The sequence below is a fragment of the Nipponia nippon genome, unplaced genomic scaffold (assembly GCF_047370975.1).
Source record: "Nipponia nippon isolate SJK-2023a ecotype South Korea unplaced genomic scaffold, ASM4737097v1 scaffold_5, whole genome shotgun sequence".
Classification (NCBI taxonomy): Eukaryota; Metazoa; Chordata; class Aves; order Pelecaniformes; family Threskiornithidae; genus Nipponia; species Nipponia nippon.
Window position 1 is genome coordinate 40,185,066 of NW_028262369.1, and position 14,699 is coordinate 40,199,764.

General features: G+C 40.5%; 1 protein-coding gene across 3 annotated transcripts in view; it reads left to right on the top strand.

Moving 5' to 3' along the window:
* Positions 1-14,699, top strand: part of SLC44A3 (solute carrier family 44 member 3) — a 117,540-nt gene that overhangs the window by 80,820 nt on the left and 22,021 nt on the right. For all 3 annotated transcript variants that reach the window (XM_087733766.1, XM_087733767.1, XM_087733765.1), the window contains 5 exons: positions 771-940; positions 1,504-1,593; positions 2,267-2,391; positions 3,986-4,172; positions 13,795-13,960. In XM_087733766.1, coding sequence (XP_087589892.1) covers positions 771-940; positions 1,504-1,593; positions 2,267-2,391; positions 3,986-4,172; positions 13,795-13,960 — 738 coding nt within the window. The remainder of the gene's footprint in view (positions 1-770; positions 941-1,503; positions 1,594-2,266; positions 2,392-3,985; positions 4,173-13,794; positions 13,961-14,699) is intronic.

Sequence of the window (14,699 nt, forward strand, 5' to 3'; positions counted from 1 at the left end):
CTTGCACGGTAGTATTTCATAGTAGAAGCAAAGCTGGTCAGAGAAGTTTTTAACTGTTGATGAGCAAGACTCTCCTTTTTAGGTACAAGTATGTCTCACTGTTGTAGTGCAGCATTGCCAGAGTGGGACAATAAATATGTTCACGAAGCTTGGCTGGGAGTGCCAAATAATTTTATATGCAAATATTTGGTGGTGTTAATTGTACCTTACAAACATTGTTTTGACGTGGCTTTTAGAATGCTTAAGTATCATAAAAACAATGCGGAGTGTTTGTGGTCTAGAATTATCTACAACAACGTAGCTTACAGCTATGTTAGCATGAGTTTAGGTTCTGCATAAACACATGGGAGCAAAGCAGGTGAAGCCAGACTAGAATGGGAACAGGAGTACATGCTGGTGGTGACTGAGACAGTAGTTCATTTTTTCTCCCAGGTTGATCTTGAATGGATGTTCTGGTACAGTGATACGGGCACGATGCTGCTAGGAGTTTATTTTGCAGATGACACATAAAGCTACCATTGGTAACAGACTGCTTCCATGCCCAGTGCCCTGTTGTGTCAGACTCCATGTGCAAGGTCTCCTTCTGGGCGCGGATGATGCCTGCCAGGTTACAGATCAGACTGGCCAGCTGTGGCTGCAAAACTGGGTTGAGGATGCCGGTAGGGTACTGCAAAGGGCTTGGACGAGAGTGGTGGAATGAATCTCTGTGGATTTGAAGCTGTTTGTCCAGTAATTAATATGTTTTACCATCTTTGTTTTTAACCTTCCAGCAAATCTTTTCCATTATTTAATCGATGTGTTCCACAAAATCCTGAATGCTATTCCAAATATGCATCTGTCTTAATAAGTATGGTTAATGAAATGGATGTTTTTCACCGAACTCTGAGTGGAATATTGGCAGGAAGAGATACTGTGATAGGACTGAGTGTCCTTGCACTAGGTAAGGTTATAAATAAGAAGTGAATAATAATATTAAATTAAAATGTGAGGTTTCAAATGTTTACATTAGCTTTATATTTTTAATTTAAAAGTCATCTTTTTCATATTTTCTGGTCAGTGTTGTTTTTAAGAAAAAGTGATTGTGTTTTTTTCGGGAGGCATTTAATAGACTGATGAAATACAGCTCTATGAAATATCAGATTCTGTGTTCCTTGATATGATCATCTACCTCATTTCAGAGGACTGTAAGAAATTGTTGATGAAAAAAGAATGGCATCAGCATGAACATTTTAACTTAAATCTTATACAAAATATTATCGAAAAGCTAATAATTCCCAAGGTGAAATATTTCAGTTATAAGTTCTTTATCAGTAAGTTACAGGTAACTGTATTTTAAATGTTAAAAAGGCTGCCAGCTTTACTAGATGCTGTTGTTTTTGAGACCGCTGTTTAAAAATAAAAGCCTAAATTCTGCAAGAACGTTAAATTTATCTTTAAAGTAAATAAGAGTTAAGTTGAATGGGTTGTAACACTCATAATAAACTTACTTTGTGTATTTTTCAGCCTTCTCTTTTATACTGGTTTTAGCCTTCAGATTTATACGGATGCTTCTGGTCCATACTTTGATTGCACTGGTTGTATTCGGGTTGTTATGTGAGTATATTTACCTTTTAGCATGTGCTTAGCTAAATGGATCATCTCACTGAACTGAAGGAGAGGCAGCTGAACAAACAGCTTTCCTTTTTCTCCATGGCCATCCTCAGTAACCTTAAGCTTACCACAGCCATTTCCAAGCTGAGCCCCGCCTGCCTTTGGGTGCCAAGGTCTGGCTGTGCTGTTCCAGCTGCTGAGTGGTGGGATGATCATGGTTTTTATTTTTTTGTAGCTGCCTGGAAACAACATTTCTTTTGGCAGATGAACGCAGTTATTAAAATGCTACTGTTTCAAAGAAAGTTTAGTGAAGTTTTACATTGCCTGCTTTAGAAAGGGAGAACTATAGGAATATGTCCAGCTAAAGCTTGTCATTGCATGAAAGTTAGCTTTATACCTCCTCAACGAAATTACACGCCCGAGCTTTAGAATAACTGCAAGAAAACCAAACGTTCCGCGCAGTTTTACCGCAGGCTAACAGACCATCATGTGCATTTTCTCTGTGATCATTGATACTGTGCCTCTCCGCTACACGACAGTATTCCTGAGCTGAGCTTGGGTTAGGCAGAAGGGTGAGAAACTCAGGAGGGAGTCCAGGCAGACATCGGCCTGCCAACAGCGGTGTGCTGCAGCCTGGGGAGCGCCGCCCGCCTTCACGCTGCTCTTCTTTGCTCAGTTGTCTCAGGTGTTCTCTGGTGGCTCTATTATGACTACAAGAATGATCCCAGCACTGAATTGGAGACAGAAAAGGAAAATGTAAAATTTCTGCTTGGATATGCTATCTTCTCAACAATAGTTACCGTAAGTAGCATTTTACCCTAAGCAATAGCAGAGGCTGTAACTTGAAAACCTGAACCACAGGGGTTCTGCGACAGTAAAAATAATTCCTCGTTCCTTTCAGATTTGAAAATGAGAATCAATGAGATCTGCTTACACTCATTTGAATAGTTTTATATCTTCATTTGTGAAATTTGTTTGTCAGCACAGGACTCTGCCACACTTCAACCCCATAGAAACAGTGTTAGCATTGGTGGTGTAGAAATGCAAGAATTGTGTTCCATCCCCATTCTTCTCTGCATCAGCTAACTGGAGAATGATGTTGAGCAAACAGAGGGGAACTAGCTCGATATGAACGTGGGGTCTGTGGATTCAGCCTGCCCTGTCAGTAGGAGAAAGGGGTGGCAGCTCTTTTGGACAATGAAAGGGGTAGTGAAGCACAGGCAGCAGTGTCTAGGCCACAAGTTATGGGGTTAAATTCTGCTTTTCTCTCATTCGCCTTGTTTTCCAACACAAAATCTGAGTGTGGCTTGCAACTTTTAAAGTGACTTTTTCACTTTGATGTTGCAATGTTAAAGGAGTGGTTGCTCAATATGAGTGTACAGACAATTTGTACTTCATGAGACATTTGTCAAAATGATCGTTCTTCTGTTGTCTTAAAGCAGAGTAGGATCCATAGACTGGAATTCATGAGATATTAACAGTCTGACAGTTTACAGTGGCAAATATAAATGTGTCACAGATCAGATTTTTTTCATATCCTCTGTAAGTTATGAGCTTTTTACTTCTGTTGATACTAAAGGGGTAAGAAAAGGTTCCTTTGTATGCATGTGTGTGCCAGTACAACTAACTGTCGTTTGCAGAACTGTGGGAGCATCCACTGCTGCAGGTTACACTGCTCTTCAGAGCTGGTGGCTTCTTTTTAGAGCAGGCAAGAAGACTAGTGAAGCAACTGCCACTGGTTGCATTTATTATTTTATAGATTCCAACCTCTCTTTTAATTGCTGTTCTTAGTTCCTTGTCATATACAAAGAACTGGGGACATTGTGGGGTTTTTGACTCGGGGGTTTTGTTGTTGTTGTTTTTTTTTTTACTTTGGAAAAAACCCAATTTATTTAAATGAGGTTTCATTTTATGTCTGCTTTGCATCCATACATACAGAGCTCTCAAATTAGTTTGGTTGTGCTGCTGTCCTTTCTGCAGAAAAGGACTGGTCTTTCTACCATTGTGAACGGTGGCAAGCTGACCTGAGTAGGAAGAAAGTTTAAATGTTCAAGACATACAGGGTATGTGAAAGGATGTGTAGCATGTAACATACATTTGTGTTTGCTGTAAAGCAAAACAGACTGTTTCCATTGGGTGAATTACAGTTTTATGCATCCTATTTTGTTTTAAAGAAACAGTAGTAATGATTTCAGAAAATCAGATTTTAATACACAGGGTCTTTGAGAATATAGGTAGTGTCTCAGAAAGCTTTTCCAGTGCACAGTAAGTTTGTGTAAAATGCCTTGCTGTCCTGTCTTTGTGAAATCTGTACCCCTGATCCCACATTTCACAACTCTGCCACTTTTCTTAGGGGAAAAAACCCAACAATTTGTCTTTTTATTTCTTGTAACAGGTTGTTCTGCTTTCCCTTATACTTGTACTAAGAAAGAGGCTTCAGTTCACTGTACAGCTCTTTCGAATTGTTGGTAAAATCATTGGCAGAATTCCTTTCCTCCTGTTCCAACCACTCTGGACCTTTCTGATTCTCATTGTGTTCTGGGTTTTTTGGGTTGCTGTACTACTTAGCTTAGGAACTGCAGGTAAGTATATGCTTTCCATGTTTTTGGATGAATGATATCTGTTTCCTAAGTTCACTTCTTAAATACGGGACCTCCTGGTGTTCGTGTACAAAATGTGGGCTAGCATTGTACACAGCTGTGTTACTCCTTTTTTTTGTTTATATTTTTTTTTCCCTACTTTTTGGAGTCTTCAACATTGCCATAGTTCCATGAGTCAGAGCACTACAGAAGAGAGATTTTTGCTCCTATATGTGGACTTCTGTTTTGTTCTTTCTCAGTTATTTGATTTATGATTAGATTGTGGCAGATACAGTATATGTTTGAAATATTTAAATGAAGAAAATAACGGGAGGGAGGAGACAGCTTTTAGTGCAGTTGTTACGAAATGAGAACGTTAATCTCCTCTGACTATAAACAATGTCCAGTTGTCATGGAGGCAGAACATTGTTTCTGAGCAGTAGTTCAGTGACAACCGCTATCATTATTTAGACTGGTACAGGAGTATTTGGATTAATCCAGAGGTTCTTGCAGTTGTAGGGGAGGTGCTCTGTAGAAATAGTCAATCACTACGAAAGATCTGCAAGAACAGATTTTGAGTATGGAAGTGGTATTACTGAGGGACATACCATTTTAAGATCTGTCACTGATTGAACTGGGGTAATTTGGATGCTGTCCCTTGGCCCAGCATCATGCCATCCAAGGGAGGGGGAGGTTGTTCTTCTGTGGAACGTCACCCAAAGAAGGGAAGCTAAACTCTGCATAGCTCTGGGGATAACTCCTCATGCAGATATCAGCCTTTGTACATAGGAAGCATTATGATTTGGGGTTTGGTTTTTCTTTTCACTTTAAATTTCTAGGGCCACTTCTAGGAGTCAGTTATTGTCCTTTGGGTTGGAGCTGATGCAGAATTGATGCGGATACAGTTGTTTGTCATTCCCATATTTGTTCATGGGTTTTCTATTTTCTGAATTTTGGCAGTGGTTTCCGTGTGGAAAACCAAACGCAGCCTAGCTCTTCAAATGCTTATGTGTTACCATTTTATCTTGTGTTTCCACCACCCCTTGAGACGGTGGCTGCAGTAACTCCTCTGTACAGGCTTACAGATCCCTGCTAGGCCAGAAAAGCCTCCAGCCTTTCTGTAGCTGAGCCCATTTGGCAAAACTGGCAGTATTCCCCACCTCCATGGGTCAGGTACCTTGCTCCTCTTCCATCCCAACTGCTTCCATCTTGGTCTCACCCTGTTAATTCTGGCTCTGTATAGGACCCACTTAACTTTTTACATGGTAGTCCGTCTGTCTGAGTCCATGCTGGCGTTGCCAATTGCTCACTCATTGCTTAGGCTAGACTAGGATCTGTTTCCCTCCAGCTTTCATTGGAGAGTCATGCACGTTTGCAAGGGTCTCTCTATTTCTGCTGCCTTTTCCCCAGTAGCTCATGTCTGTCAGAAATGGCTGTGTGAAGCGCTTGTCTGGCTGATAACCTGCTTCTCCTGCAAAAGGGTCAGACCTAGCAAGGCTGAATGTCCAACCTGCAGTCTTTTTGTGAGTTGCTCCTGGCTGACTAAATAGTCAAGCAGATTCACTTTGCTTTAGGTGTCATGGATATTCCTTCTCCACACTCCTCCGAGTTGAATTTTCCCTTTGCAGAGGCAGCGTTACGTGCTAGACACAGCTTTGTGTGGTTGTTAGCTTTTCTGCAAAATCTTCATCCCATTTATGCACATACCAGTCAGGCAACAGTAATTTTCAAACTGGCCTTGTGGGCTACCTTATCACTGGCTCGGACTAGTTCTTTATCGAAAGGAGCATTTCCTGAGCTATCAACCAACTGTTCATTTCATGCACCTGCTTGGATCAGGTGCAATTTAAGATAAACATTAATTACAGTAAATGTAGGAGCAGGTAAATAAAATGAATGATAACACACAGGTTTGCTAAATATATAATTAACAATGACTATTAGAGGAAATATTACATCCTTGATGTTAAACTGAGCTGGCCCATTAGCCATAGGAAGATTCACTGGTACTCTTAATATGCACACATAAGGATGTGAAGCTTGCCCTTGTTAAATCTAAATTTAGAAAATGCCAGCTGAGTCTGTTGCATTCGAAAGCTTTTGGAAATGCAGCAATCATTAGAAGAGTAGAAATATTTTAGCTTATATGACAGAAACAGCTTGATGATAAGTGCAGGATGGGGAACTAGTCAGGTATTTCCTGGATGCTTTTACAGACTTTGTAGCAAAGTAGTGACTTGCACATTATATTCGAAAGCAAATTCCACGTGTATTCACAGGGAAATAAAACCCAATGACAACTGCCTTTGAGAGGCTTTTTGTGCTTTTTCCATGTTGTGCCATTTTCCTTCATTGGTTATATTCTCTGTTTCCTGCTAGACTTTTCCATTCTTTTCTTTTTCTTTTTTTTTTCTGCCTGCTTGGAAAGTAGGATTCAGACAGTTTGTGACCTGCTGTTACATTCATAGTGCAGCACACGTCTCCTGGCTCAAAGATATTTTACTTTTTGTCTTTTCCCTAGCATAATAGGAATGCTGATGTTTCCAGCGAGTGACACAAGCAGTACAGTACAGAAGGCAGCATAGTCTTACTGCACAGTAGAGCAATGTTAAAGTTTCTAGGATGCTCTCAGTTTTGAAAGAATTGACTTTTTGCAGATGTAGCATAAGAAGCGAAGGTCATTTCCAGGCACTTAACTGTCAATATATTGCTCATATAAGGAACCTAGTAAAATGTATGCTTTGACTGAGATCTTCTGCCAGGATATTTTTAGTGTAGATGTCAATCCTTGTAGGATTTTCTGTTAACTGTGAGCATGTTAATATTTAGAAGAGAATGTGCATTTGATAAATAATCCAAACCAATTCTAAGTTACAGCCTATGCAGATAGAAAAATGCCACTCTACGTATTTGATTATTTTTCTGATTAAAACCCGATTCTATTAATTTTATCATTTGTATTTGTAATTATTCTTTTTGTTAAGCTGCCTATGGTAAATGGTGAGTGTTGTTACCCAACAGGTGTAAACAGAGTTCTTAGCAAAGTCCAGGGGCTGAGGTATTTATGTAAATAAGATGTAAATGACCTGCAGCAGCATCAGTGCCCGGTAGGTGCCGATAAAGTAGTGTGAGAAAGTTTCTTATGAATGTGCTCAGTTGTTTACAGCTGCTCTGATTACAGAGTAACTCCTCCTGAGAGGAGTTCGAAGGCAACAAAGGCAATTTTAGCCTTTTAATGATCTGGGAAGGTAGTGAAGGATTGTTTTATCCAGCTCTCGGGTTGCGGAGATTTGTCAAGGTGACGCAGGAGGTTGGTGTCAGCAAGAAGGACGATAGTTGTTTGGATTTTCAGTCCCATACTCTACCTCAGATTTGTTTTGTAGTTCAAAACTTACACAAATGACCAGTAGACTAGATTTGGTATTGAGAATATTCCTTTAGATTTTATTTCAAATTTTCAACCCAAATATGAGTCCTCTGAAATGCTGCCCGTTAAAGCAGCTTGCAGTAAGGTAGCTTGTTGGGGGTTGTTTTGCTGTCCTAGGATAACTAGTACTTACACATCCTGTAAAAATAAATGTAGTACTGTTTGGTTAATAATGCATTGGTAGAACAGCTTTGTATTTTCTACTAGTTTTCTACAATCACCCTGTAAACGGAAGACATTTCTTTTGCTTTTTGAGTTTTGGGGACTTATTGCAACAGCTGAGAGTAGTTCTCTGAAGATCTCCCAAGATACGCTCTCTTTGAGCAATTTGTTTTCTCTGTTGACAAACAGTTGCCTAGCCAAGATTCAGTTTGTAAAATACAGGTGGTGGTTTTCTTGTTTTTGACGCTTTGACTTTTTATTCTCACAAATACATTTTCTGGGGCTATGCGGACTATATTTTAAATGCAAATATACCAAGAAAGCTGAAAAAAATGAAATGTTTACAAAGACACTAGTCTTTTGTCTAATACAGAGAGATGGGCAAGTGACATTGGCTTGCTGCTGTGCTGCACCTGTTCTTAATATTTTCCTTGAATCTTCCCTGGTTCTGTAACATTTATAGCGTCTCTGCATCTTACAGCTCTGGAGCACTTGATCCTCGCTTCAGCTGTGGTGTACCTGATCATTACGCGACCACACAGGCACCTTATTTACATCCCCTCCAAAAGTTAGTGTTACTCTGAGAAAAGACTAACTTCTTGGGAGCTACAGAAAACTATAGCCCGCACTTGGAAAGGTACTTATGCACATGACTAACTTGAAACACATGGATAATCCTATTAAAATCAGTGGGACTGCTTATGCATTTTAAGGTAGGCACCTGCTTAAGTACCTTGGTAATTCAGAGTCTGTAAGAGCAGCAGAGACTGAGTGAATTCCAGACCTAGAAAACTAGGAGAAATGCCAGACTCCACAAGACTTGAGACAGCACAAACAGTGGCACCAGTTAGAACCATTAGCTGGCTAGGAATGGAATTCAGCTGTGCTTTGGAAAAGCTGATATGTCTTAGGGTCATTGAGTCTTACTCTTTGCTAATTTGTGCGGCATTTCACTGCAGAACTGAAGTGGCCATGTGGCACAGCAAAGCATGTCTTTCAGCTTTCCAGCATGCAGGAGCTGTGAAGTCCACATGGCATAAATACCGTGGGTGTAATGTAGGATGAGAAGGCGGTGTGAGATTTTCATGTAATGAAGGTGCCTGAATACAGGCAAGTGAGCAATAAAACTGCCACATAAAGCTGTGCAATAGAGAAACCAGCAATAAAAATGTATTTCCTACAGGGTCCTTGACATTCCAATTACAGTCAGCTAGCTTAGCTGTAAATACCACTACATGGAAAAAAAGCTAAATAAAATAACACAATAAATTCTGTTGCAGGAAGCATGAAGATTCAGTGTATGATGCCAGAACCTTTCCTCACTTAGCAGTGGGAAGGGCACATCATATTTTCATGTTAACAGGAACTGATAAACAGGCTCTCAGTATTTTCTAGTCAGTGGTTCTTTGTTTCTGATAAGGAAATTGCTGAACTAGACTTCCAGGAATTTTCATCCCTTACAACAGCCTACTGCTCCAGGCATCAGCAAAACCTTGCAGCAGCAGTTTGCCAAATAAAAGCATCTGACATAAGTCTGAAAGCACCAAAATGTAGCTAATAATACTGCACATGCACACTGGCTTTAGTGTCATTGCATTGCTGTGCCTGACTGACATAATGGCACAGCACTGGGCTGCAGAGTCAGATGGAGAAACTCATCTGAATTCTGCTGCAAACGCTTGTGCCTGTTTGCATTGTTAACAGCACTTCTTTGAAGTATCTGCAGCAGATCAACATTTGTACTGATCAGAGGTTTTCAGATTTGGTGACTCAGCTGTAGGGGCTTCAGTTCTTTACTGACTTCTTAATGTTATCACTGAGAGTGTACAGTACACCAGAAAGATCCGTGATTATATGTGTCCAGAGGAGGGCAACGAAGTTGGTGAAGGGTCTAGAGCACAAGTATTATGAGGAGCGGCTGAGGGAACTGGGGTCGTTTAGCCTGGAGAAGAGGAGGCTGAGGGGAGACCTTATTGCTCTCTACAGCTACCTGAAAGCAGGTCGTGGCAAGGTGGGGGTCGGTCTCTTCTCCCTAGTAACAAGTGATAGGACAAGAGGAAACGGCCTCAAGCTGCGCCAGGGAAGGTTTAGGTTAGATACTAGGAAAAACTTCTTCACCGAGAGGGTGGTCAAGCATTGGAACAGGCTGCCCAGGGAAGTGGTTGAGTCTTCATCCCCGGAGGTATTTAAAGAACGGATAGATACAGTGCTTGAAGACATGGTATAGATGGACTTGGCAGTGACAGGTTGGCGGTTGGACTTGATGATCTTAAGGGTCTTTTCCAACCTTGACGATTCTATGATTCTATATAGTTGGAGAAAAGTATTCTGTTGACAAATTAAACCATATTTCAGGGCTTCGTTGAGAAAGCTTAGCTTGTGTGAACAGATAGGTCACAGTGGAGTGATGAGGAAAATGGCATGTACTTTTCTCAACAGGATATCTAGGATAGCTTTAAAGTTTATCTGTGCTACTAAGACTGACATATGAAAAATAGCATTGCATGTAATTCTGTTGACAAAATTATGCATGCACGGTAGGTCCAGAAGACAGGGAATCAGACACAGATGTTTACATTGGTAAACAGATTTCTGTGAACTAACAAAAACAGTTTGCCATATCTAGACAGCAAAGTGATCAATGGTGAACTCGCAGGTGGATGTGCCTGATTTCTGTGCAGCAGAGCACAGCGTTGTGCACATGCACGTGTGTAAGTTTGGCCAGGAAAGACAAAGACATTACTGTTGTTACTGCAGGTGGTTATTTCAGTAGGCTAGTAAAAAGCAAACAGAATTAGTTTACCATGCGTACATTTCATAGAATCATAGAATTGTTTAGATTGGAAAAGACCTTTAAGATCATCAAGTCCAACCGTTAACGTAGCACTGCCAAGTCCACCACTAAACCATGTCCCTAAGCACCACAGCTACCCGTCTTTTAAATACCTCCCGGGATGGGGACTCAACTGCTTCCCTGGGCAGCCTCTTCCAGTGCTTGACAACCCTTTCGGTGAAGAAATTTTTCCTAATATCCAATGTAAACCTCCCCTGGAGCAACTTGAGGCTGTTTCCTCTTGTTCTATTGCTTGTTACTTGGGAGAAGAGACTGACCCCCACCTCGCTCCAACCTCCTTTCAGGTAGTTGTAGAGAGCAAGAAAATCTCCCCTCAGCCTCCTCTTCTCCAGGCTAAACGACCCCAGCTCCGTCAGCCGCTCCTCACAAGACTTGTGCTCTAGACCCTTCACCAGCTTTGCTGCCCTTCTTTGGACACACTCCAGCACCTCAATGTCCTTCTTGTAGTGAGGGCCCAAAACTGAACACGGGATTTGAGGTGCGGCCTCACCAGTGCCGAGTACAGGGGCACGATCACTTCCCTGGTCTTGCTGGTCACACTTTTTCTGATACAAGCCAGGATGCCATTGGCCTTCTTGGCCACCTGGGCACACTGCTGGCTCATATTCAGCCAGCTGTCGATCAGCACCCCCAGGTCCTTTTCCGCTGGGCAGCTCTCCAGCCACTCCTCCCCCAGCCTGTAGCGTTGCAGGGGGTTGTTGTGACCCAAGTGCAGGACCCAGCACTTCGCCTTATTGAACCTCATACAATTGGCCTCGGCCCATCAATCCAGCCTGTCCAGATCCCTCTGTAGAGCCTTCCTACCCTCCAGCAGATCAACGCTCCTGGCCAACTTGGTGTCATCTGCAAACTTACTGAGGGTGCACTCGATCCCCTTGTCCAGATCGTTGATAAAGATATTAAGCAAAACTGGCCCCGATACTGAGCCCTGGCGAACACCACTTGTGACCGGCCGCCAACTGGATTTAACTCCATCCACTGGAATTCTTTGGGCCTGGCTGTCCAGACGGTTTTTTACCCAGTGAAGAAGTCAGTCTTCCTGACAAAACTACAGAAGCAAAGCCTGAAATGTGCCCTTTTTTTGGAAATGTTCAGGTGGAGTGTATGGTGGAAAATGTGCTTAATTCTGCTACCAGATGGCATAATGTCTTTGCATAAAAATGGGGAGGTAGGAGACCTTCTTCTATCTCATTGACCTATCATTTGCATAAGTTCCCTCAGTAAGGACTATAGGCTATGGTTAAGGAGCGTATTTGTCTAATTGTGTGTGCTGCAGGAAAGTGGCAGTCTAGAGCCTCTGGAAGAAGGAAGGGAGGTGAAAAATTCTTTGAATTCCGAACAAAAAGGAATGGTATAGTGCATAGCTTATTTTAATGTACCAAAGTAAATGAACCTGCCCTCAAAAATTCCCCTTAAAAAAAAAAAAAAAAGCTTTTGCATCCAAACTTAAAACCAGGGAGGCAGGGGATGGGGTGGAATGGTTGAGAGTTTGTGAGAAGAGATCTGAGCAGTAGCTTTTTCACACAATCAAGTATCCTGCATTTCACAGGCTTAAAATACATTTGAATATAATGACAGCAACAATATTTCTGTGAATGACCAACTGTACAGCACTGCAAAGAGCTTGCCTGTTTAGCTACAAATGATAACCTTTCAGAAAGTCTCTAGAACGTATGTCTGTTTATGCATCCATGTAGCATTTTCTGATCCTTTCAAAGCACTTTAAAATAATTTTGCAGTGCTACTATGGGGTAGATTAATAGTTTTCATGATTTACAGACAAACAGACCTTGGTTCTGAAGACTTATAAGGCTTGTCTAAACCTGATGGTATTGCTGAAAACAAATCTTTATCTTTTCTACTTTTACCTATTCTTGAGTATGAACTCTATGACTATAGAAAACTAGGACAGAAATTAGGTGAACCATTTCATAGATAGCTTTGTATCTGTGGTAGTTTTGAACCTGAAGGTGGTGCGCTGTCCTGTGGGAGAACATAGAATCATAGAATCATTTAGGTTGGAAAAGACCTTTAAGACCATCGAGTCCAACCGTAAACCTAATACTGCCAAGTCCACCAAATGAATACATGAGGTATTAAAGCTTAAGTTATAATGATGTTCTAACAGTAATAGCCAATTCTATGTCTCACTTTGTTATTTCTTTCATGGAGTTAGAATAAGAAACTGCTCACCTCCAGAGATCGTGTTATTCTGTGAACATGTTTATCTTTAAGGTTAATAGAATTAAGGCTTGGTAAACTAAAAAAATAGCAGGTTATGGACCTAGACACCTTTCACTAAGAACAGATGTCCTGATGTCATTATCCCCTGACTAGACTTCAGAGTCAAGTGGCATAAACAGAATTGCATAGAGAGAGGTCTGATTACTGAGTGATCTGAGTTACCCCCACATTTTGTGAAAAGCTATCTATTGAATATGGAATAAAGTCTTTGTTATTAACAGAAGTGGAGGCATTTTTTTTTAGCTTGAATAAGTGAATTTGTCAATGTTCTTGAATACAGTAGTAACATTGGAGCATATACTACCATACAGATGTCTGCTTTTGTTTTTTTTTTTTTTTGGAGAGGCTGCCTTTATGTGCCTGTATTTTGCACAAAGATTGCAAAGTATAGAGAACAGAAAACTAGTTGCCATGGTTCTAATTAGTAATAGTAATTAAAATAATAATTGTGTTTTGTTGCAATGGTTTATTATGCATCCTTAATATTTTTCTGCAGTCTTTTGCTTCTTATAGAAAAAATCTAAAGCATTTCATAACTGACTATGAGTTTACTTCAAATTTGAATGAAGAAAATTAAGATTTCATTTACTTCTGAAGCATTTGATTACTCAAATCTTCAGTAATGTTTTCTCAGAAATCTTTACTAATTTGTAGCTGTCCTCTTGACTGCATTTGCAGCTGTGTCTCAATCCCAATTTAAACGCAAGCTTTTGCTTTTTGTGAGATTTTGTTTTTCAAAATTCTATTTGAATTACAAAATTTTGGCTCTCTGACTTTGTTGGAATGGATAGAATTAAATAGCGCCTGAATTTATTTTTTTTATGGTTTTACTGAAGAAAAGTTAGGAAAAAGGGTACAGAAGCACTTTTATGTACTTTTCTTTTTTTTTTTCTTGTCTGGTGTGTTATAATAATACAGTGGTGTAATCCCAACTCCAGGTACTGCACAGACTACTTCAGGAGGACAAGTAGAATACAGAGCTCTGTCTGGAATTTGCTACATGGCATGGTATCATTTCGTTGGCCTTATCTGGACTAGTGAATTCATTCTTGCCTGCCAGCAGATGACGATTGCTGGGGCAGTGGTTACTTGTTACTTCAACAGGTGAGTGCAGAATTGCCCCCATATAGTTTTGGGGATTTTCCAGCATTTACTTTCAGTCTTTTTCTAGGCACAATAGTCTCAGATAGACTGCAATTTATGTCAATATGTTGGAATCCAATTTAATATAAAATAATGTTGCTCGTTGCAAGATCTTGAGTAAGATTTTACAATGTGTACGATATTAATGTGAGTCACCCCTACCGCTGGAGTTCCTGGGCCAAATTGAGCCTTGATACAAGCCAATAGAGCTCATTTGACTCTGGTGAAATTGCCATTCAGAAGACACAGGCTGCATTTCACCCTCTTCCAGGAGACTGCATTAGCTCCAAATGGAGATGCAATATATAGCTCCTTCATAATTTCATGTATTCATAGGCAGTTTCACCTCTTCCTAAGTGTTCATCCCTGCTCTGGGTTTCCATTTGGTCTGACTGCATAAATGCCTCGTCTGCTACTCTTTTTTTCATTCTGTGCAGATATTTTCAGTTAGCTGTAAATGCTTTAACAGCAAGCACTGTTAAGAATTTAGAGATATGCAAACAAACTTTCTTGAAGTTTATACTACCCTGAAATGTAAATGTGGAGGAAATGAGGAAAAATCTCTTATTTTTCATGACTCATACTGTTTTTTAGACTGGCAATATTGTAAAATGAAATTAAAATGGTTTCATGCACTGGAGCGGTGTTATCCTGTCATTGTGGGGGATGATTTAAATCTCACAATACATTGTTGAGTTTT